The sequence below is a fragment of the Venturia canescens genome, chromosome 1 (assembly GCF_019457755.1).
Source record: "Venturia canescens isolate UGA chromosome 1, ASM1945775v1, whole genome shotgun sequence".
Lineage (NCBI taxonomy): Eukaryota > Metazoa > Arthropoda > Insecta > Hymenoptera > Ichneumonidae > Venturia > Venturia canescens.
In genome coordinates, this window is record NC_057421.1 from 1,895,097 (window position 1) to 1,918,198 (window position 23,102).

At 40.5% G+C, this 23,102-nt stretch overlaps 2 protein-coding genes across 2 annotated transcripts in view; one reads left to right on the plus strand and one right to left on the minus strand.

Annotated features, from left to right (window-relative positions):
* LOC122412504 (dipeptidase 1-like) overlaps nucleotides 1-16,604 on the plus strand; it is a 164,920-nt gene extending 148,316 nt beyond the window's left edge. Inside the window, exons 3-8 of the mRNA XM_043422078.1 lie at nucleotides 3,036-3,168; nucleotides 3,331-3,522; nucleotides 3,687-3,889; nucleotides 11,341-11,501; nucleotides 11,775-11,904; nucleotides 15,395-16,604. Of these exons, the coding sequence (XP_043278013.1) occupies nucleotides 3,036-3,168; nucleotides 3,331-3,522; nucleotides 3,687-3,889; nucleotides 11,341-11,501; nucleotides 11,775-11,904; nucleotides 15,395-15,523 (948 nt within the window). The 3' untranslated portion in view covers nucleotides 15,524-16,604. The remainder of the gene's footprint in view (nucleotides 1-3,035; nucleotides 3,169-3,330; nucleotides 3,523-3,686; nucleotides 3,890-11,340; nucleotides 11,502-11,774; nucleotides 11,905-15,394) is intronic.
* A 2,325-nt stretch (nucleotides 16,605-18,929) lies between these two features.
* LOC122413291 (G patch domain-containing protein 1) lies at nucleotides 18,930-22,993 on the minus strand. Its single transcript, XM_043423544.1, has 3 exons — nucleotides 22,753-22,993; nucleotides 21,979-22,357; nucleotides 18,930-21,465 (listed from the first exon to the last, which is right to left on the minus strand). Exons 1-3 carry the CDS (start codon nucleotides 22,814-22,816, stop codon nucleotides 18,978-18,980), a joined length of 2,931 nt encoding a protein of 976 aa, XP_043279479.1. The 5' UTR covers nucleotides 22,817-22,993; the 3' UTR covers nucleotides 18,930-18,977.
* Between the last annotated feature and the right edge of the window lie 109 nt (nucleotides 22,994-23,102).

Consider the following 23,102-nt stretch of genomic DNA (forward strand, 5'->3'; position numbering starts at 1 on the left):
TTCCGATTTCCATTAGATTCGCGTGAACTTCCTAAAAAAAACCTTTAAAACTGGGCTTCGTCGATGACTGCACCAGCTCTCAACTGGGACTCCGAACCATCGCGGTCCTCATTCGATCATTATCTTCCTTCACTCTTGTTGAAACGAGCCTCTATTTTTCCGAGGATACTTTAGATCGAAAAGTGATACAGATCAGCTGCGTGGAGTTACGGGAAGCTTGACACAAATTGAGGCGAGAATGAGGAGATGGAAGCTCACCCTGGGCGAATGTCATGCGTGAACGAGACCCGGCGTCGTCTCCTTTTTATGCGCAGCTCTTCTCACTCTTCCGACCGAAGTGATACCGCGATAAACATAACACTGCACGTTACCACGCCCGGAGCTATGAATTTTATAAAAAAAAATGTATCTCATGTTCGTTATTATCATACGTTAGGAAAACGTGATTGATCTTCATGCGAAAAAAACTCGAGAAATATTTATATTTTTTCAAATCGTACCTTCGTCGTTTCTATTCACGCGGAAAATCGTTTTTCACCCATTTCGAAAACTCGGAAAAACGCTTTTGACGTTGATTTTCCATAGGGCCGTGAATAGGTGGAATCGGGAAGGGAGCGGCCATGAAGAGAACGAAGAATCGTTGCATTCACAGTTTATAGCTTCCGTTTCCAGCCACTTACGTTGAAAAAGTGGGCGAAAAATTTGTTTTTTGTTCCGAGCATGAGAAGTCACGTTTTTTTTCTCGCTTCCTCAGTCATGCGAGCTCCAGGTGAATTCTATCCCAAGCACAGTCGCAATCGCTTGGAAACTCAACGAGTACCAGGCCTGGGATATTAAGCGGAGGGAGGAGCATCAAGGAATGACAAACATCCAAAGATTAATTCGAGAATGTGAGAGTCGTCTGAGCTCAAGTCCATCGGGAAGATGAGCATGGGCGATCCCAGGATGAACGATCAACACAAACCTCCCGTCCTCCAATCACATTTACATTGTAATCGAACAGTACAGATTCGACGAGTTCGAGAGTGGGAGGTCTGCGTTGGAAAAGTTTGCCAATAACGCAGACTCATTGAGCAAATGGTCTCCCGAGGTCGACAGAACTTCCATCCACTTCATTCGTGATGGACTCGTCAACATTCAGGAGCATTGGCCAGTATCGAATGGAAAGTGGAAAACACAAAGCTTCCGTGAAGAGGATTATAGTAAAAGAGGAAAAAGAGATAGAGCTCCGGGGGAAGAGAGAAAGAGGCAGATGGGGGAGAGAGACTGCGAGAGAAAGACAAGGATGGTTCATACAAGGATGGGTTACAGATCGATATAATCCGATATAGCACATCCCGCATAACCACGAGACACAAGAGGAGTAATGGAAACGTGTGCAATCCCTCTTGTCCAGCTACGTCATGTACACGAGGTGAACTAGAGCTGCAAAAATGTCATGGACAGATGTGACCAATCTACGTTTTTTCTTCCTTTCTCTTTTCTCTTCTTCTTCCACTGTGTTGTGGATCGCATTTCTTTTTACGTTTTCTCCTTTCATTCGTCCATAAATTTCATTTCCCCCTTGCTCCGTTGCCCTTGAAACTTTTCGATTAAGGGCGTGGAGCCACCGAAGCCTCATCGACAGGAAACACGGTCCTCGGACAAATTTAGCGCTGAAAAGGCTGCTCGGAGTCTATGATGAACGAGCTGATATTGAGATTTGATGAAGGTACGATAAATATGCTCTCGATCAATGGGCACACGAAGCCTGGCGTGCGACACTCGAACGCACCGAAACGGTGCTTTCATAGTTTCTCCGCGCATTTATCCCGTTGTGTTCAGTGCAAATATGCTCTGTGTATCATTGAGTAAATTATGGTTGTTTGTCGGGGGTGTTAATTCGATGACACCTTCGAGCCAGTACCAAAAGGGCGCACTGGCTCGTGTGACTTTAGCCATTTCGATGTGCGCCCCGTTTCTTTTACAATGTTTAGTTTTTGGCTTCACATTATTCTAAGTTGTTGAAGTTTTTATTTTGCCGAACAAAAGTTCGACGGAATGGAATGAATCTGATGCTCGATTTCTCTTTTTATACGCCTCCGTACATCCTCCGAGTTCGCAAACTCCAATTCCTTCGTCTTCTATTTCTTTATTTCTCCCCTAAGAATCCTTTGAAACTATTCCTACTTTGTGCACATCCGAGACCTAAAGACTCCACTACCTGACGCGCTTCGCCCACACAAATACACTCTCAGTGCTCGTAGTATAACTTCCAGTTACCAGTCCCCCCGCACTTGCAACACTTTATTCCCTTCGCGAGCAACGTAGTTTACTAATTGCGCAAACTCGTAAAAACGATCCAATGGGTAATCTCTTGGCCTCTCGCTTCCATCCATTTCACCTCGTTTCGACCCTTTCTATGCCCCTCTCTCTCTCTCTCTGGCCTTTCATTCCCAGTGATGCTAACCAATTTCAATACGAGTTGACGGCGGCTCTTCATCTCGATCTTCCGAGTTTCGCTTCACTCTATTTCAATCTCTCTGTTGGCTCCATCAAAATTATCATCGCAAACGTCAGTAAGTTCACCGACGATATGTTCTCGTTTAAACTGTATTCGGGGCAATCGAATTTGTCTGAAATATCGAAAAAAAATCTAGGTAATAACTTATTTTTGATTAGTTCGTGCTGTTTCTCGAGTCATTGATCGAAATGAAAACGTCGTTGAATGATCGAATAATTAAGGGAAAATTACTCCTCCTATCGCAGCTCGATTTGCTCTGAAATCATTCTCATTATTCTGCTTTAATGCCCTCCAATACTTCTATTTCCAACAGGGTTTCAATCGTACAAAGTCTTCGCAGAACTTCGCATCGCGAAATGGGTGCAGAGAGCCCTTCTAAAATCACAGAAATAATCAACACGTTCGGCCTCCCTCCCTTTTTGCCCATTGGCTTGCTCTCCTCATCCAACTTATCAAAGTCATTCAGTGAAAACTAATGAAACCTCGATGGAGTTTAGCTCATAAACTAATATCCGTTTAATCTGCTTTTCAGTTTTGGGCTGCTTACGTGCCATGCGAATCACAATATCTCAATGCCGTGCAGCTGACTCTCGAGCAAGTGGATCTAATCAAAAGGCTGATTGAAAAGTATTCCCAACACATGCAGTTCGCTGCGTCGTCAAGAGGCAAGTAGACCATGCGACCTGCATTCAGAAGCTCGTTTGAGTCTGTGCAAAATCAATATTCCATAACTGTGCGAAATCGTACGACGTGTATTTCCAGTGGTTAACTCATCGATGCGCTTTATTCAAACGAGTTATTTTTGTTCGTTTGATGAATGAATTTAGAAATTCGGGAAGCACATTCTCGGGGTAGAATAGCTTCGCTGATTGGTGTGGAAGGTGGTCACAGCCTGGGGAGCAGTCTCGCCGTTCTCAGGACTTTGTATCAGTTGGGTGTTCGTTATCTGACGCTGACACACACGTGCAACACACCATGGGCGAAAAGTTCGTCCGTCGAGCAGGAGGACGATGGCGATGGTATTAGAAAATTGTACAATTTTGACCAACCTTTTTGTGCACAAGTTGAATTTTGTAAATTTACACTTTTGCAGTTACGTAACGTTCTGCATAATCTGACTATTTGCGAGCATTTTGATTGAGGTCGATTGATCGAGAATTCACCAAGTGTTCTTTCAATCCAGGCGGAGGTCTCACGAGTTTCGGTAAAGTAGTTGTTCGCGAAATGAACAGATTGGGTATGTTGATCGACCTGAGCCACACTGCGAGAGCGACGATGAGGGACGCCCTTAGGGCTAGCAAAGCACCTTTAATATTTTCACACTCCTCGGCGTTTGCGATTTGCAATTCAACGAGGAACGTTCCGGACGATATACTCAAACAGCTGGTAAGTGGAAACGTCCGATTTGGAGAATTCTTGCATTTCAATTGATAAAATTTGGTCAAAATGTTGAGATGGATCGAAACATTGATGCGCGAAATTCACGAGGTGAAGTCTCGAGCAAAGTTTGTTTTTCTCAGCTGTCAATGTGTTTTTTTTTCTTTTCGTCAATCTAGCAAATTATCGAGTGCGAGACTTCCCTGAAAAATCTAAGAATCGTCGACGTTGAATCAGTGTTTATGCTGCTTTGATTATCTGCTCAGTTGGAGCAGTGATTTCCTCCCGACTCTCAAGCACATGCAAGCAGGCTAATGGCTCTGCTCGGCATTAGCGGTGCGATGATTGTACGCATACAACAGCGCTGCACGCTGGACCAATTTTCTGCTCAGTTGAAGCAGACCTCAAAAAAATGAAGTTCCCTTGAAACAATATCCCTCGAAACAGTCCGAGCACGCATCCTCCAACATTTTTCACGTACAATTCCCTCCAATTTCTCAATTCACGTTCCAGCCTCTGAGCATATCCGCCCTCCCAATATACCTTCGGATGGGAATAGCGTGTGCCAGTAAAAGGGTTGAGAATGAGAGTAGATAATTACCGAGCTCAACAGCGAGCCTTCAAATAGTCTGAAACAATTACCACCCACGATTCCTTTCCATTCTCGAGTTTTCTACCCCATTAAGAAAACCATCCCCCACACTCAACCCCTTCTCGACTTCGTTAAGGGGTTAAACTATAGCGATTCCTCCACGCCCATATCCTGCTTGCTCCAATGCTTTTTTTACGTCCACTCTTCTTTCTCTCTTTTTCTCCGCTATCTATACTCTCCTCGGAATCACCATCCCTCCTCGGAGCTTTTCGTGTTCTCGTCTTCATCCCTCAATTATAACTATTATTATTATTCCGAGTTCGGAACTTCATTCAATATCATTTATCTTTCGAGTTAACTTCGCTGTCAGCTCGATTACATCCCCGGCCCACGCTCACCTTTATTCCTCCAAAATATCACTGCAATTCTCATTTTTTTCGAGAAATCACACTCGAGAAAGAAATTGGTCGATTCAACGAAATTCTTGTTGAGCCAGCGGGGACTGGGGCGAACGACACTAAATTTGTTGGTTCAACTGAACTTTTGTTGATTCAACGACGTTTTCGACGCTGTGAGCAATATATTCATCGGAGCCAGCGAATCGAGTGATAAAAACACCCAAACTTTGGTTGAGTTAACGAGTTTATTTTTGTTCTCCGCGATCTGTTGATCCAAAAAATCTTCTCCTCGGTCTTCAGAGTACATTTGATAAGAAATTAAGGACTTGAGACTGCATTTTGTTGGGTCTTGAAACGTCGTGCTCAGCGAGACGAATGCATATCGGAATCGCTTCACCAAAAATTGCCATCCCGTATGAGGCCAATCTCGTTGGCAAAAGTGCTGAAGAATCGTGACAAAACGAAGCGATTCGACTCAGCAAGTTAAAATCCCAAAGCGTGATCGGAGTGAGTACCTGCTGGACCAGTTGAAGTCGAAAAGCGAGTTGCAGATAATCCGTGGGCTACGAAATCGCGGATGGTATGTACGAGTTTGTTAAACCTTTCGCCACCGAAGCCTGGATCGCGAGATGCGGTGGAAAAATGCTTGAAAAGCTCGACGGGTAAAGATCCTGAAGTGCAACAATGTACCTGCCTCCTCAACGCGGCTTACGGAAGCTCGGAACGATGCCGGGGAGGGTTGAAAGCTCGTCGAGCACCGGCCCCACGCCATGGAATATCGGTCGATAAGACCATTGTGTCCCTCTGCAGCCCCTTCGAACTCCAAACCTTCTGCCTTTTTTATCTAGCGAATAAGACATTGGAATAAATTCAGCAAATCCTTTGTGCGTCTCTTAAAAATGTTTGTAAAAGAGATTGGATCTTCCGTCGCTAATTTAACAGTCTTTTTCTCCAGCTCAATGGAGTTTCTCCGATCAATAGAATAATAGAGCAACCGTAGGATGAATGTGGACTAAAAATGGACGTTTCTGTCAGTAATGTAATCGACGGCATTATCGGATATGGAAAAATACGTCGATTTCATTCCTCCAGTTTGCACGCAAAGCAACCTCAATCACTGATTAAAAAAGTGGAATTGGAGGTCACTGGATATAAAAGACACAAAATCCCATGTGGCTGGAAGAACTCGTGAAATATTTCCACAGATAATCGAGCAATTTGACTCATTTCAGCGGTGAACGACAAGAAACTCGATAACCCCGGTTTATCACGATCAGATACACGAGATGGAAACAGAGGGTCTCGAAATACGAAAACTTCAATGACACCCTGCGGAAGCTAACATCGAAAAAAGGATTTTTTCCAACGATTTTCAATAAGCGTAGCAGCTAAGTGAACGAATGTACCGAGATTGAACCTTTGGGATACAGAAACTTTGGAATCTCCAGGTGGAATGAGAAAAAACGAAAATTAAGGTAGATCACGCCGAAAGGATCGTATTTTATGGGTGTCTAAATTAGGTCGATTAGTACTCCCTAATTAAGGATATAATCACTTTAAATTAGTGTCAGAGTTATTAATTCGAATTTGTCGATATATTTTATCAACTTATCTTATGTCGAATGAAATTACAAACCATTTATTAATCGGAGATCCACCACTGACTGAACCCCAAATTTCATTCGTCCCTGGCGAAAATACTATAGTTTTTATGTAAAAAATCGCTTTAGATAGCGCAAAGGGAAATGGATCAAGAAAAAAGTATTAATGAAAAGATGGAAGGCTATGACGACAATGGCCCGAGCTAAGAAGAAACAAAACCGAAATAAGCAAATGCGAGGTTGTACGAGTGCTCATTACCAATTTCGGTCAATCTTTTGTTTTTTTTTTTGTTTTTTTATTGTCACTGATATAAATTACAATCTGTTCCATGGAAAACATTCAATAATTGTGCTGTACGATTGAATTTGTTGGTTTTCCTTTATAATTTAGAATGGATGGTCCACTGGTTATCCATCTAGCGATGATTGCTGTTCAATCTTTAACGTAATAAGTCTTTATTACTAGTAAGACAATCGTCTCGAATTTTTTCCCAGACCTTTATCATATACTTCGTTGTTATAGTGTACTTTTTCATAAACTTCGTAAAAAGCGTTCATTCGTTATATGAAAAGATAGACGATTTTTTAAGAATAATTTCTGTACCCTTGTGTATTTTTTCTTCATATTTAAATACGTTTATCTCAATAACCAATAAGACGAACCCTTTAAAATTTGATATGCGTGTCTGTCGACTATCCATTCAAACTCTGTCTAAATTTCAAGACTTTCTTAAGAAAATCCTTTCGTGCATAAACTACCTCATATAACCGATTATAAAAATATCTCAGCAAAATGGTTCGTTGGTCTTCGAGGCTCGGGTATTGTTCGATGACGGCAATTGAATAACATTCATACTTTCTCATAGAAAATAATGATTGATTTTCGAAACGAGGCGGAAACGAAATAGGCTTGAATTGGACGAGCCAGGAGACAATGGGGAAGCGAAGATAAAAGAAATAAAGAGAACATCGAGCGAATGGAATCTTGTTGAATCGAATCGTCTGCAATTAGATAACGCTGCAGTTCCCCGATACGTAAAAGGTGCAAGAGACGAAAGGGTTGAAGGATAAAAGCAAGCTGGGAAGCGATAGCCTGAAAAGCGTGGTATAAAGGGCGCGGTGAACGTTCGAACGAACCAGATACAGAGAATCGGGCAATGGTCCATGAGGGTTATTGGTTTTATGATGGCTTTACCGTAATACATTATCTTTTATGAGATGCATACGTTGTTATGAATCACTTCTTTTTCTACATGCCGTAAATGCACATTACGTTATTAAGGTGAAACTGTCGAATGGAGAATGAAATCATATAAACGTTTGAATCTCGAGCCATCAATTTTTAACGCACTTTTCAGTGATTCCGTTTCGTAGTAAAATGCCATCCTCAAAACGATTCGAGTTTTATTTCCTTCAACCTTGTGTACAAATTCAAAGGAATATTATTTTCCCAAAAAATCAACAAATTGAAGGATCCACCGAGGCCCTTTGATTTCCCTGGAAGCTCGATGCTAGAAGTTAGCAATCAGCTACGACCGCGTTAATCATTGCAAATCCTCTTTCCAGCACTTCTGGCCTTCTGCATCTTGCCGGATGATTCGAAAGCACTCCGATAGCTCCACGCCATGGGAAATTATGTAACCACGTCAAACTGTGACGTCAAAGATACGAAATTGCTGCAACACTTTCGACAGACTCTCTCAGCCTCATTCGGATTCATTAAGCTCCTTTTGCGTATGGCACTACGATTATATATGCCACAAATTCATCAACATCGAAACCGGGTCGTCCCCTGATACGTTGGGCAAAGACTGTTGAGAGACATCTTATGCCTCGACGTTCATTTGACGCAGAGATCTCAACGAATGTAGTAATTTTTGCTTTTCACTTTATTCTGGCGAAAAATTAAAACATGCTAGTAACACACAACGCGAGACCTCGGTGCTGGTTCATCTTGTCGAGGATTTCACTGTTTGAACAAAACATTCCCACAGGACGCCACTGCTCAGTCAGTAGGGCGGAAGTTACGTTCGGTGCATCGAGAAATCTCCGTCAGGAAGAAAGAAATAATTTTTTTTGTAGGATACAACTTTTTATAGAATCACCTTCTTAAATAAAAACTGCGTAGAGTTATTCTGGGATCAATGCGTACGAAAAAACTTTGTAAATTTGTGATGTGACCTACGAAAGTCGTCCGACAACAAAGTTTTTAAGATGCTTTGTCAGAAAAATGGATGAGTACAAGAAATTCGAACTTTTGCCCTCAAAATAACGTCATATATTCGATCATTTTTAAGAATCTTTGATAAATATGGTTTGCTGCGAAGTGTGAAGTTAGTTGGGGAAAGAAGTCAACATCCCCCGGAGCCAAATGATTGTGTAATTTTGTAAATAATTTGCTGGTACGAATTTTGGCACAGAAACTGAAAAAATGTTGACCAGTTAACAATAAAAGTACTTGTGTGATGGCATAAATTTTGCATAAAATTTTGCACCCTGGCCAAAGGAATTTAAAATAAAAAATTTCAGTATTCATTCCCGATGGATAACATTCTGGAAGAATTTCTTCCGTTTTCGTGAAAATTTATAACCCAGCTCTTTTTACACGAGAAAATACGTGTATTTAGGACACAAGCTTTGCAGTTTCAAATTCTCATAGAATGTAAAGCCACAACGATTCTATTTGTCCCCCTTTTTGCACTCTTCGTGAGAATAGTATCCAGCATGAAATTTGCATAAAGTTAAAATCTGCACGTACACGAGAATGAGGTGAAGATCGAGCTGCTGTCAGCTGGCCCTAAAAAAATGTGTTTCGTTATAATAATTTATGCGCACACGCCTTAAACAAATGTCCTGTAGAAAAAAAATAACGAGATATTTCGAGACTGATACAACGTCGTTTTCACTTTCGACCAATTTCATAACGCCGTTAAATGGCATCCAGAGATCCCATTATAACTCCAGATGAATTTCCTCTCCGTCTTGCCGCGTCAGCCGAGCTTTTCTGCGCGATAATCGAGCGTTGAGCACCGGGATATTCCCGATTAGTTGTCATTTCCTGCCGCTTGACCACATTCCAAAATTACTATGCACACTTGCCCGAAATTTAATGGGAATGAAAACAATGCGTACACACAACAGTTGCGATTTCGGTTGAAGCCCCGTGTTCAACCATCGCTACAAACAATCGGCTATTGTTTTATTAATAGGGGGTTTATCGATCGTCGAGGGTTGTTCGGTGGCAATATGAAATGGCGAACGACAATTAGGAGCGTCCATTAGCCTTCAGGACTAAACATGACTCGTTGGTTATAATAATCCTGTACCCAAATCGTATATGGCTCATGCACGTTCGTGTCTACCGTAGTTATTGTAATGTCGAATTCCGAGCATTATATGCCTGGATTATAATAAATTCTGTGCCCATTATATCCACGCAGACGCAATAAGCGGATCATATCTTAAATACGACCCATTTGCAGTTAGTACCCATATACAACTCAAGTCCATATCCCGACATGTTACGCTACGCCCCTTGGCCAAAATATTGATTTACAGGCAAACTATTGAATCGCCAAACACTTCGATCGAGTTTTGTTTTTCCACAGTAATCGAGTCCGGTTGTAGGTGGCTTCGAAATTGCCATTTTTTTAAATTCTCACACTTTTTGGTTACGCTCATCGTGTGCGTGCGAAAAGAAGTAAAAACTTAATGTGGAGACGAGGAATCGAGGGGGCTTTAAGGTGGGGAGTTCAAAATGGAAGTTTTTTTAACGAAATTGTGACGTGCGAATCGAGAACCTCGTCGGTTGCTTCGCATGTTCTGAATAAATCGAACGTTATTTTATCTGATAACGGTATGGAGGATCACAAAGTCTGGAGTATCTTTGTACGTTTGAGGGTGTGTTGAAATGGTTCACGTGTGAAAGAAAAAACGTTGAGAAGCCAGAAAAATTGCACGCTCCCACCGCCACCTGCTTCTCCGACCTCCAGCTTTTCCTTTTGCATATTCTGAGTTTTTGTACTCCGACACTGCGACCGTGCAGGTGTTTCTTGGGAAGGAACAAAAATGTGAGGCTGGAAAATCTCTCACACACCTCGGCTGAGCTTCATAATACTCGAGCCTTGGCAACCGGCGCAGCGGAGCTTGAAAACAGAATGAAAGATACAGAAAGAGCAGGAGAGGGATTGGAACGAGGAACGTAGAAAAATCGTGGACGAATGTGACGGTACAACGAGGTACAAAGAACGAGGGTAAAGGATATTTTTAATTGCGTTCAAATTGATCCGACAATTCAACGGTGCTGTTTCGCCTTCGTCTTTTATTGCGAAAATTTCATGAAAGAGAACACAAAAATGAGGAAAAACTCGACTCAGCAGTTCGGAGGAAAAAGTAGTTACAAAAGTTAGTAGCCGGCAGCGAGTATTGAAAGAAAGAGGTGAACCGTTTCGTTTTTCTCAGTGTCAATAACTCTTTGTGCTGAGCATCAAAGAACTCAACTTTCTTCGTTGTCAAAATATTAGGATTCTATTTTTCTTCGACGGAAATAAAGTTTTCAGCGACATTCATCCATCTTACAAATATTCTTTCAGATCAACAGCGGTAATAAAAATACCTGTAAATCATAGAATTGGTGGAAAATAAGAAAAACTAAAAACAAAAATATTCGATCCCAACTCCAACAAAAGTAGAACGACGAAGAAATCTTTCCTTACCATTCATCCCCAACGATCGCAATCGCCGATGTCCCTTCATCTGCTCAACCAAAAATACTCAATTACGTTCATGAATTTGAAACATTCCGAGAGCCACATACTTTCACATTATTCCTACATTCCTACAATCATAAATTTATTTCTTTTTCTTCAGGCTGCAAATGGTGGCCTGGTGATGGTGACGTTCTACAATTATTTCGTCAAGTGCGGACCAGATGCTAGCGTGGCTGACGTAGCCGAGCACATTTATCACATTAGAAACCTAATTGGAGTGGAACACATCGGTGTCGGCGGAGACTTCGACGGTATCAACAAGTACGTTTGGGTTCTATTTTTTGAGATCTGATACCGAGTAGAGTGTGCAACAAAATCGTTGATTTTTATATCCGATTCGAATGATGGAAAGAGAATTTTCATTCGTCGTAAATCATATCGAGCCAATAAAAATTCAACGAACACACGCCGGGATCGCGGGGAAAAAAGCATGGCAAAGTCACGCTCACCAGTGCGTCAAACGCGCTCAAATAAATTTCCTCCCGCTTAAAGCAAATGTTTATGTGCGTCATCCAAGCCCCGTTTGATTTGCAGAACTCCTCGAGGCCTCGAGGATGTCTCCAGGTATCCTGAACTTTTCGCTGAACTTTTGCGAAGTGGCAAGTGGAACGTCGACGACTTGAAGAAAGTTGCCGGTCTCAATTTGCTCAGGGTACTTCGTGAGGTGAGTTCATCCATCGGACGGTCCAGAAGGCTCTCCTAACTTTTCTAGTACCTCGGACAATCCTCGATCGAGAAGCGTCCCCGAACTTTGTAATTCTAAGTTGTTTTCACGTTTTTTCATCAATGAAAGCTGTTTTTTTTATCATCAAGTACAGTTATTAAATAACCGTTGAAGCGAATCGGAACGAAAAAGTTGGAAATCGTGACAATCTTGGATGAAAAGTTCGATCTTTTCCATATTCAAAGTACATTAAGGAAGTTGAGGCATTAGAATGAAAATGATGTCATCGCTTTTAAACCGATTGCATCTTATAAAGTGAAGTGTAAAAAAAAATCAGTTAAATTTTCAGACAGTTTAGGAGCGTCGTTGCTGAGAAAAATCAATAACAATTTGGGCCAAATAACATGTAATCTTATGGAAGTCAAGACACATTCAGTGATATCTGCGTTAAAAATGATGCTAAAAATATGAAATTTTTTGGACAACATGAGCAAGGCTTGCCGAATAATGTCAATTTTTTCAGATTTATTAGGAGATTTGCTGAGATTATATTAATAATAATCTGTTTCCCGTGCAGTTTTTTGAGGCTAGGATCGTCACCGTTCGTGTTTTCGACTGAGCTTTCACCAGTTTTTCGTCTTTTTTTTCCTCACCTTTTCTTTAAAGTGTATGCAACATTGCCAAACTGTAAACTGGCCTAACTTTTGAAAGGTACGGGTCATAACTTTTGGTTAAAAAAAATGACTGTACAGCCTCAACTTTTTAAATGATGAACAGTAAAAAAAAGTTCTTAGACAAAACAATTCCCATTTGAAGTGCTTCGAGAGCTGGGCCTACTTTAGAAGGAGACAGAATCCACACATTTCGGTACTTTCTTCCACCACAATTATGAAATCAATCGAAATTCTTCAGACGATTCCCCACAAACGTATTCGTGAGCTGAAACTAAAATGTTGACATTATTTGAAAAATAGTAAGCGGCTCCACATTTTTCTGGGAGGATCCATAGCCGGGGAGAAACCTCGCAGAATGTTAAGTCTCGGGGAGTGCGTATATGATTTTATCAGAAGTTTTCAGAAGTTTTTACCGAAATCCCAAAATAGCGTTATTTTTCTTAAAATGAGGAAAATTCGGGTGCAAACAACAAAATAATCGTTGTCGTCAAAAAACCATAAAATGGAAAAAAAAAGTAAAGTTTTTATCAACTGTGTGAGAAAAGATTTAAGAAATAGAGCGCATGAGAATCGACCACGAGATTGCACCTAAGCGAGCCTCGGTGGTATCCCAACAATTTCACACGAAATTTGTCCGCCTTTATTGAAAATATCGATGGGGATACTCCGTGAATATTCCTGAGACAGTGACGGTGTATTGCGACAAAGAAAATTTATCTCGTCAGTCAATAACCGATATAGGCAAAGCGTTCACCCGACCGAATATCGGCTCTCCAAACGGCTGATGAAGGCGCCGTTCGCTAACGAGCGAACATCGCAGCATCGGTTACAACATCTATTTATATTTTTAGCAAAGCGCGCCTTCCATCGAGTAAACTAACAAAAAAAGCGATGAACCAAAGGAATGGTGAGACTTTAAACAAGTTCGCTGGTAATAGTTGAGGCGAGATGCAGTCGATACGCGCCCACTGATGTGAAATATGTAGAAATTGTGCCCGTCCAGGCAAAATGATGTTGTACAACTTTGAGTCTAAAAAAATCATGCTGCGGTGGACAAAGAGCTGCGTACTTAGCCGTGGGCGCTATTACTATGTTTTTATAGTAACGTCGGGCCACATCGATATTATAATAATAATCGCTACAGAGTGTGCCAAATAATGCAAAAGTTTGGAGAACCATTACCACAGTTGATAGTAAATAACGCGCTGCACTATATCGAAAATGAACACCGAGCGAATTTCCATCAAAAACATAGTAAATAATGAAATGATTTGATGAAAATTTAGGAGATAACATATAGTAAAATTCGAGAGAACTGCTTTCGGCATCAAAATTACTGTGTACTTTAGTGAAATGTAATAGAATGGCGATATAGAACAGCGCTGCTACAAAACATAGCTAATTTTTCTAGCAAACTCATCCGAAATATTCGTATAAAAGTCTCTCCGTGTACGCTCTTTTTTCTTTGGAGTATCGACCATCGAGGTGTGTTGGAAAACGTGAAGAAAAACTCAAATAAATTGCTCGAATCAATAGCGTTAGACTAGTTGAAAAAAAAAGGTTACGTAACAATAGGTCCGAGGACAAAATATCCTGAGACACAATATCCTCTATAATATTATTTAATGATTATGTACGATTATTATTAGTGGTTATCGCGTTATTTCAGAATGTTTCTAGTCAAGTATGGAACGAGTTGTTTGGAATAAAAAGATAGGCGTTTTGTTTCGGAAGAAGTTGAAATTGAAATTGCATTCCGATTCTTTTATATTTGAAACTTAATAAAGAATAATTAATTATTTTCACATCATTCACCCTCTTTCTCTTAATTCAATAACATAATAACATTAAAAAATCTTTTTTTTCGTGTTATTATGTTTAATGTCTAATGATATTGATGTGTTTGGTGACAAAAAATCTATTTTCATTTTATTTTTTTTATTTATTTATACCACATAGGCAGGCAGAACACACACACACACACACACACACATTCAAACATGGTTCCAGCATAGATTCGTTGATAATGATAATAATGATTTCCTTGATTAATAGAGATAAAAATATCCGAGACATTAAGTCTTAAAAGTGTAGGATATTTTCAAATCGGAGATCTCATGTCATTTTTGTCCGAGGATATTTTTCCTCGGAATATTTTGGCATGGAATATTTTGGCATGGAATATTTTATCTCAGGATTTTTTGACCGTACACCAGAAAAATGTGAATTCTTCGGTTCATCTATCTTTGGGAATAGAAACAATACTTTGGATCCCAACTGAAAACGAGAAGAAAAATGCGACCTCATTGCCAATAATTGTTAGCTTATCATTCCAACGTTCATCTCTTGCCGCAGTCACGTCAAAAAGCGAGTTCTCCAGGCGGTGTTCCCAAGCTCTCGCTCAACTTTCGAGATATTCTAATAACGTTAATTATTATATCTTGCAGGGATGTCGAAACTTTAGGAGCAACGAAACTCAAAGTTTCGGGCGTATTAACGTTCCGGGGCTCTTTTTGCCCAACGTTGACTTTGTATCGCTATTTTTCCGGAGCTCAGCACTCAGAATGTTAGTTCTAAGCGTCAAACTTCGTAACGTGCGTGTTCGTCTATGTCGAGAATATTGAGGAAAAAAGACGTTTAAAAAGTTTTGGACAAAGACACAAGCGTAGGAATAATGAGCGTATGCAGATTCGACTTTGAAGCTGGAAACAGCAACTGTAAATGTTGTTTGCGAAAAGAATATTTCCAGAGACACTCTACTACCGCTTCATATATTGACATATTTATATGAAATATTTATTCTTCACGTTTTACAGGTGGAAAAAGTGAGGGATGAGATGAGAACGGCAGGCATAAGGCCGTCGGAAGAGTTTCACGAGTCGCCAGACACGACGGGAAACTGTGCGCTGGACATCAACTCGGTGCAACGCGTCACCGAAGTCTGACCATTTACTGGCACTATCTACTTCTTCCCATTTCTTCTCCGGAGGGAAAGAAAACTCTTAAAGGCCCTGGACAGCACGCTCAAAACGCTCATCGACTAGTTTTTATTGGCGACCTACCGAGGGGTTCGTCGTCGTTTCGCGAAGTGACAAATCGTCGTGAGAAAGCGCCAAACTCTAATCGCGTCTTGCACCGTACACACTAACCCTGCAACTACTTCATCGTGTCAATTGCTTATTTTTTTTACTAATTCATATGATTTTTTTCCACAAAACACCTTCACGAAAAAAAACAACCAACTAAACACTCCTTTTCTACTCTAAACTGAACAAACGAAATAATATTAATCGTGATGTGAGAGTGGTGTTCCGAATTTACCCTACGCACGGTGAACACAGGAATAAGAAACTCAGTCTTTGTATGTTTAAAAAAATGAAGAAACAAGCCGCACTGAGAGTCGTTGCAAAATCCACCGATTCTGGGATCAACGCTCACAGAAAGTTTCGGTGTGTCGAAAATTCCATGGGAAATTCACATTTCGATGGATTTGAAAATTCCACAGAGTTCGTTGATTCTGCAACGTCTCGCAACGTATTGTACAGTGTCTCTTGCGTCGAGAGCCAAGTCGTTTGCAGCGATCGAAAGGGATTGGCTGAAAAATCGTGCGCAGAGCGTCAAGACAATCGATCGTTGAAAGCGATGAGAACAGAGAAAAGCAAGAAAGGACCCGATGTGCTCGATCTTTTCATCGATTTGACAAACTTGTGGCCCTCTCGCGCGAATTTTTCACTCGTCTGATCTCTGAAAAAATCTACCTGTCTGTGTCTTGTGTGCACTTATTTCATTGTCCGTGCTGGGATCATTATCCAAAAGGGGGAATAATCGAACGAATTATCGTTCCCATTCCCATGTAAAAATGGCTGGAGTTTCATTGACTGAAAATTTATGGAAAAAGGGATCAACCTCCCTGCACGGACGACACCGCAAACGCCCCTCTTTTCAGGGGCGAGTTTAAGTATACAGAAAATCAAACCCCGTTGTATCTAAACAACGGATTCTATGAATAAATGTTTCTATGGTAAACAATGTCTCAGCTCCCATCATTTATTTCCCTTTCTTCGTCAAAGTTATTGTCAATTTCACCGAGCTGAGTTCGCATGCTCTCTGCAATTGGAACTGTTCGTTTACTTCACAGTGTAAGTGAGGAAAAATATTGAAGAGTTTGAAAAATTTCAAGTTTTTGCAGTCAACTTACGTGGGTTTACAAACTTACGTTTCTTGGCTACACGCTGAGAAAATTCCAGTAAAAATTACTATGGTGCCATATGAGCAGGGCTCTGTATCGTAAAATTTATTAATTCTTACGAACACACAATACTTTTCTGTGAAGCGAGAACTCGATGAAAATACCCTGCTTCGAATACAAAGGAAACTAAGCCCTTGAGCCTGTGCAATGTGCAATGTGGGTGCGTACAAGCGCGATTGCATTTTGATGTGTGCCATCGTAAATTTCCAAACATTTTGCCGGATCGGCGATTCAAAGTTTGAATCGTATTGAAAATTACTATTTTCCATGGTGAAAAATACATCTCAATATTCCATTAATAATCCTACTTTACAGTTAATCATCGAGTAAACACAAATTTTACAATGTTTCAACTATGTAGGAAAACATAGCACGTTTTACAGCTACATGAGGGCAAAATACGCAATTCGGAAATTCTAATTCGGAATTGAGACGAAAATTACAATGTTTTGCCTCCTCGTAGAGGAAGCTTTGTGACGATGAAAAATTTTTTTTTCCAGTTTTCAATGTCAATGTGCTCAAAATGTACCAAAACATCGAAAAATCATATCTAGAAAAAATGTCCGGATGTGTGTGTGTGTGTGAGTATTTTATGGCACTGCAAAATTCAAACGCTTATATCTCGGAAACGGTTTGAGATACAGGGCTACCGTTTTGCACAGATTTTAATCTATACAAGCTTTTCATTATCTGATAATTTTATCAGAGTATGAAAAAAAAATACGAATCTGACGACGTTTTGAAATTTTCATAAAAATGGTGTCGACGCTCTAACTTTCGAAAATTTAGAGATTTATTAATAATCTTTTATTTATAAATAGACTATCATAATAGAAAGGTTGGTATTGAATTTGGGGAATATCGGTTGAGCGGTTTAAATTTTATGATATTTTGAATTTCTCGAAAATATGAGTTTTTTAAAAAATCGTCTAACCGCTTTGATTTTTGGAAATTTTGTAAGATATTGTGTATAAGTCTGTACTTCCTCTATACTTTCCACCAAAGTTGTTGGAATTATTTAATTTCAGTGTAAATAGAAAAACGATGAAAATTGAAAGTTGCAAACTGTTTTTTCCGATGGCTCGTCATGCAGTTTTTTTTATGGATTTAAACAAAGAGATAAATTAAAGTTAGTAAAAGAAGGTAGAGAAAATACATTATTTCCTTGTGTACAAAAAAAATGCTGCAAATTGCTTCCTCAAGATGGTCAAGATGCACGGTGCTCAAAAAACTTCCTCTATGAAGAAGTCAAAATGATAAATGTAGCACCTCATAGAGAAAGCTTTGAGCATCGTGCATCTTGACCATCTTGAGGAAGCAATTTACAAATTTCAATTTGCAGCATTTTTTGTGAAGGCCTACAAAATGGGCGATATGGAACCTTAAGATGATGGATCAGTCGGTAATCACACCTCGAATTTTTGAAATTGAAACTCTTTGACATCGTTCGTCCGATTAAAATAATAAAAATGTCATCGTACGCAGCACGATCGCAAAAATCCGATGACATTTTTATTTTTTCGATCGGACGAACGATGTGGAATAATTTCCTTTTCAAAATTTGCAGCTATCTCTCTCGCACTCACGGTTGCGATTACCGACTGATCCATCATCTTAATACTATGATGTCATAGTAATTCTTAAAATTTGTTTCTCTCTGTGGACACGACAAAATTGTGACTTTCGATTTTTTGTACAAAGAATTTCTTATCGAGACTTCTGACAACTCTTCAACTGCATTTTTAACTGGACTTTGTATCGAAAGCAACATCAGATTCGTTCGTCAATAGCGAACGATCGTTTGGAAAAATTAAAAAATTTGAAAAATCGAGCTAGTTATCGATCAAAACAAAATGACAAAAAGTAAAATAATATATTTCCAACAACTTCTTCGCACGAATGAAATTCACGCATACAACGAAATTAGGACTCCCGATAACTTATGCGAAAAGCTGAAAGGTAAGTGCACACCAATTTCTAGCCAGTTTCTGTACGAAGTGCAATAATCTTCAAGTGACAGGGTTTCATGGGGTACGATGCTTGCGATGCGAGCTAGGAACGTATCTGGGAAGAAGATGGGTTTCAGTTTCAGACCCGACAGCTACCGACAAAATTCAATTTATTTAACGGTAATAACAATCACAATTCCATCAGCGTTTGTCTTTCTTTGATTTGTGTTTGTGCTTCGAGCGTTCTTTTTCTTTGTGTTTGTGTTTGTGTTTATCTTTCTTCGATTTTTTCGATTTGCTACGTTCGACCCACTTTCCCTTTATTCGGTCGCTGTACTCAGAGTCTTTCTTCGTAACAACGACGCTTTTGAAAATCGGCTTCTGGAATACCGAGTCTCTCGAAGACGATCCTTCGTCTTTGAGGGAATTTTCAAAATTCTTGAGAGTCCTTGTCGGGAGTGCGGGACCGTACATATCTGGCAAAAGATCAATTTCCTGTGTGCTGGGAATCGAGCTCGTGCTTTTTTCAACTTCCCCGTTATTCGTCTCGATTGTGTCGCTTTTCTCATCGACCGATTGGCTTTTAGACGAAGATTCTTCAGCTCCGAGTGAGCTCGCAACTTTCCTCGGTTTTGAAAGACTATCGAGATCGAGCTTGGCGAAAATTCCTCGAGGTGGCGAATTGTTTCTTTGAAGGTTCAATTGACTAGGTGCTTTGCCTATGAGCAAGGATTTCACTGCTTCGGTGTCGTCCTCATCGTTATCGCCATTGTCCGACTCGGAGTCCTCGCTACTACTCAGGAAAATCGCCTTAAAAAGATCTTTTTTCTCCGCCGAACTGCCTTTTGCTTCGGCAACCACCGAAGTACTTTCTTCCGAAGGAGATGGGTGTTCCTGCTGCTCTTGGAGGTCCGTACTATTCAGGTCTTTCGCAGGATCATTAACACTCGTAGAAAGACCACTGCGACCGAAGACTTTTTCATAAGAAACCTCGAAACTTCGCATTTTTTCGGTAACTTTGTTCGATGAAGGGTCAATATCCGAGGAGTCGAAGATCCCGGTGCACGCGACCGTTTCATCCCTCGGATTCTCTTTTGGCACGTACGGAATGTGTGGCTGCGTTGAATTTTCTGGCTCTGTGGAGCCTTCGAATTTGCTTGTGATCGCGCCAAAATCGAGGGATTCGAAAACCGAGCATCTTTTGTTTTTCGTCGTTTTTTCCATCTTGGGGCATCCGCTCCGAGGCTCCGGGATGTTGAATCTCTTGCAAACGATACTAGCCGGTTGCCATGGTTCTCGTGTTCTCGTTAGTTTGCCAAAGAGCTTCATTTTCGCCGCACTCTTTTTCTGTTCTTCAGCAGTCTCGGTCTGCGATTGTACTACGATTTCACCGGTGCCAACGAATTTGCCACTCATTGTCGGATCGGCGGAAGTGCTCGTGGGAAAGCTCTTCGGACTTTCTTCCACGGGTTCTGATACATCGAAGATTCTTATCGCTTGCTCAAACTCGTGGCTCTCCTGTTGTCTTTCCCATTCCGTCATTGATAAAGGCTGAATACTCTCTAATTTATTTTTCTCTCCTTTCTTTACTAACGCGACAAATTTTTCGAACCTCGACTGTTTTTCCGGATCCATGACGAATGGTTTGGGCACACGACTTCCGGCTATGTCGGTCTTGAAATCCTGGAGATTTTTCAAGCTGCCGGAAGCTCCGGAATCTCTGTTTTCAACGCCACCGCTGACGAAACTTTTGGAACTCAATTTTTCCAACCACGCAGCGCTCGCTGATTTATTTCGCGAATCTTGCTGTTTTCTTTCTGCTGTTTGTTCCTTTCCGTGAAGGTTCAACGTTCTCGTTATTATATTACTAGCAACGCTCGTTGGTTTCGAGTCGATGATACCCTGCACCGGGCTTGAAAGGGTTGTGCATTGAAAATTTTGGGACGATTCACCCAGGATTCTGGCTCTATCGGTGGCGCTCAAGTCAGGACGTGCCAGACCCTTATTCCGAGTATTCTGGCTATTGGCAATTGGCTCAATCGGCGGATGGAAACGGCTCTTCCGGACGGTGTGTACAGGCTCGAAGTCCCTTGGTAATTCTGGCGGATCGAAGGTTTTTTTTCTCTCGAGATTCTTAGTCGCCGGGACAAAACCTTCCAAATAATTTTCTTTGGAGCTTTCGTTGTGTTTCTCGGACCAGCGGGATTTCACTGCTTTTTTCTCGGGCCCGAGAGCAAAATCGTAACGGGACATGTCGTCGCGCGCATAAATATCCTCGTCGTCAGCCTCGAAAGCTCCGACCCCGAAAGCCTGACCACGTATCGACAACTTTTTGTTCTTCTCCTGAAGCTTGAAAGACGTTGGTTCCTCAAAAAGATTCACGTGACCTGAGAGAACTGGACGTCTGTCCAGTCCCGTGTAACCGATACCGAAGTAATTGTCCTTTGGGTTGCAGATAAAGGGCTCATAATCGTCCGGAGCAAAGAGTATCTCTTCGTTAGCATCTTCCGAAGCTTCAGAATCCGTGTCTTCTACTTTTTCCTCCTGATTTGGAAGCGAACAGCCATAAACTTTAACTCTGTCGTTCCTCTGCTTCGTTCTAACTTTCTCACGCTTTGTAATCCGTGGTCCGATTCCCTGACCCGGCCGCCAACCCATTTTCTTTAGCAGAGTCACACCAACCGTATCCCTAAAAATATGCAGCCGTTGGATTATATACAAAAATCAATGATCTCACAAGCACAAGCAAAAACACTCTGAAATTTTTCTCACGAGTTTAACATATTTCAAATCAAAATTTCTAATGGAATAGCAAATCTTCGTTCAAGAGAAATCAATCAGTAAAAAGTATGTTGGTGTTCTAATGCCAAAAATGAGAATTTGAAGAATCGGTTGAGTAATTATAACAATTCTTTTATAGCCATTTTTTCAATAGGTTCGCGTCAAAATCTTATGACAGCGAAAAGAAAAGAGTTAGATCTACTATGCAAAACGCGTGCCATCAATCAAAACAATCCGATCGATTGATCAAGAATTTTTATGAACTGAAAGTTTACTACGCTTAGATCCAGGAATGATTAAAAAATCTGAGTATTAATAAAAGTCACATGGATCTTTTAGGAACTGGAAAAACCAATGAAATGAAGCTCAAGATTGTCAACACCTACAAAAATTCACGAAGAGAATCATTGAATAAACTAACTTGGCAGGTTTCAATAATTCTTTCAGAACAGGCACACCAGGAATAGGACCATCATTGTCCGGTCTCTGCCGTTCTCGCTTTGTGCCTCTTCTGCCGTGATCTGTAAAATCACTGTGTGCTCTTATGGCCGTTGGTGCTATTCCAAATTCACTTGTATCCTCTTCATCCATAAAATCTTCAGGACGCTGTGAAACACCGCCAGCTTTACTGCTTCTTGATGATTTGAATTGTTGAGGTCTCCATCCATCTCGTGTCCCAACACTATTGAAATAACCTGCTGAGAATCCGCCCGTAAAGGCACCATGAAATCTTCGTCTTCCTTGTGCATCGACTGCATATTGATCTTCTATTGTAACTGGCTTTTTCCTTGGTAAACTCTCTGAAATTTAAAGAATAATGCATATAATGTTCTAAAGTAGTTCATTTGAATAATAATATTATTCGAAGATTTTGATGACCAATGGAAAGGAACAAAGATAGTAGTGAAAGTATAGAATTCGGAGTTTGTGATAAATGATTCAAAAAAATCAGGTATCACATTCGAAGCATTGTGCAGACTAACCAACAGAATTGATTTGCAGTTTGTCATTTTCGAGGTTATGTCAAATTTTTATATAAAACAGTTGATGTGTGAATGATCTGAGGTGCTCATGAAAACATTTTGTAACGTTAAACCACCATAACCTACATTGTCGATAAATAGAATTGCATCAATAAATTCCTTAATTCAAAAATGATATTTGAAAAATATAGTACGTATTTTTCTTCACCTACCTTCGTCTAATGGTTCTAGAGCGTTTCCAAATGTCACAAAATTTTCATCATCTGAATCAGCCATTGTTGTCACAGAAACTCAACGAAATGATGCGAATTAACTAATCAAGTATAACTGCTTAATAATCGCATTCGTTACTTATGCAGTGCAGTATCTTATCTGTCATAATATCACTTTTTTGAGGTTACAAAAAGTTTCCGAACCAACCGAACGAACCCAAAGAACCAAACCAGCAACCAGCTTTTGCGGGAGACTACCTCCGTGAACTTAGCTAACAAATTCATCGTCCCAATCGTCCCAATTCGTTGCATATGGTCGTTATGTCTCCACACATATATATTGCTTGCGG

Coding starts and splice junctions, on each gene's coding strand:
- LOC122413291 (XM_043423544.1), bottom strand. CDS start 22,816: ATGGCTGATTCAGATGATGAAAATTTTGTGACATTTGGAAACGCTCTA. Junction 22,358..22,752: donor TCTAGAACCATTAGACGAAG/GTAGGTGAAGAA, acceptor TTTAAATTTCAG/AGAGTTTACCAAGGAAAAAG. Junction 21,466..21,978: donor GAATTATTGAAACCTGCCAA/GTTAGTTTATTC, acceptor GCATATTTTTAG/GGATACGGTTGGTGTGACTC.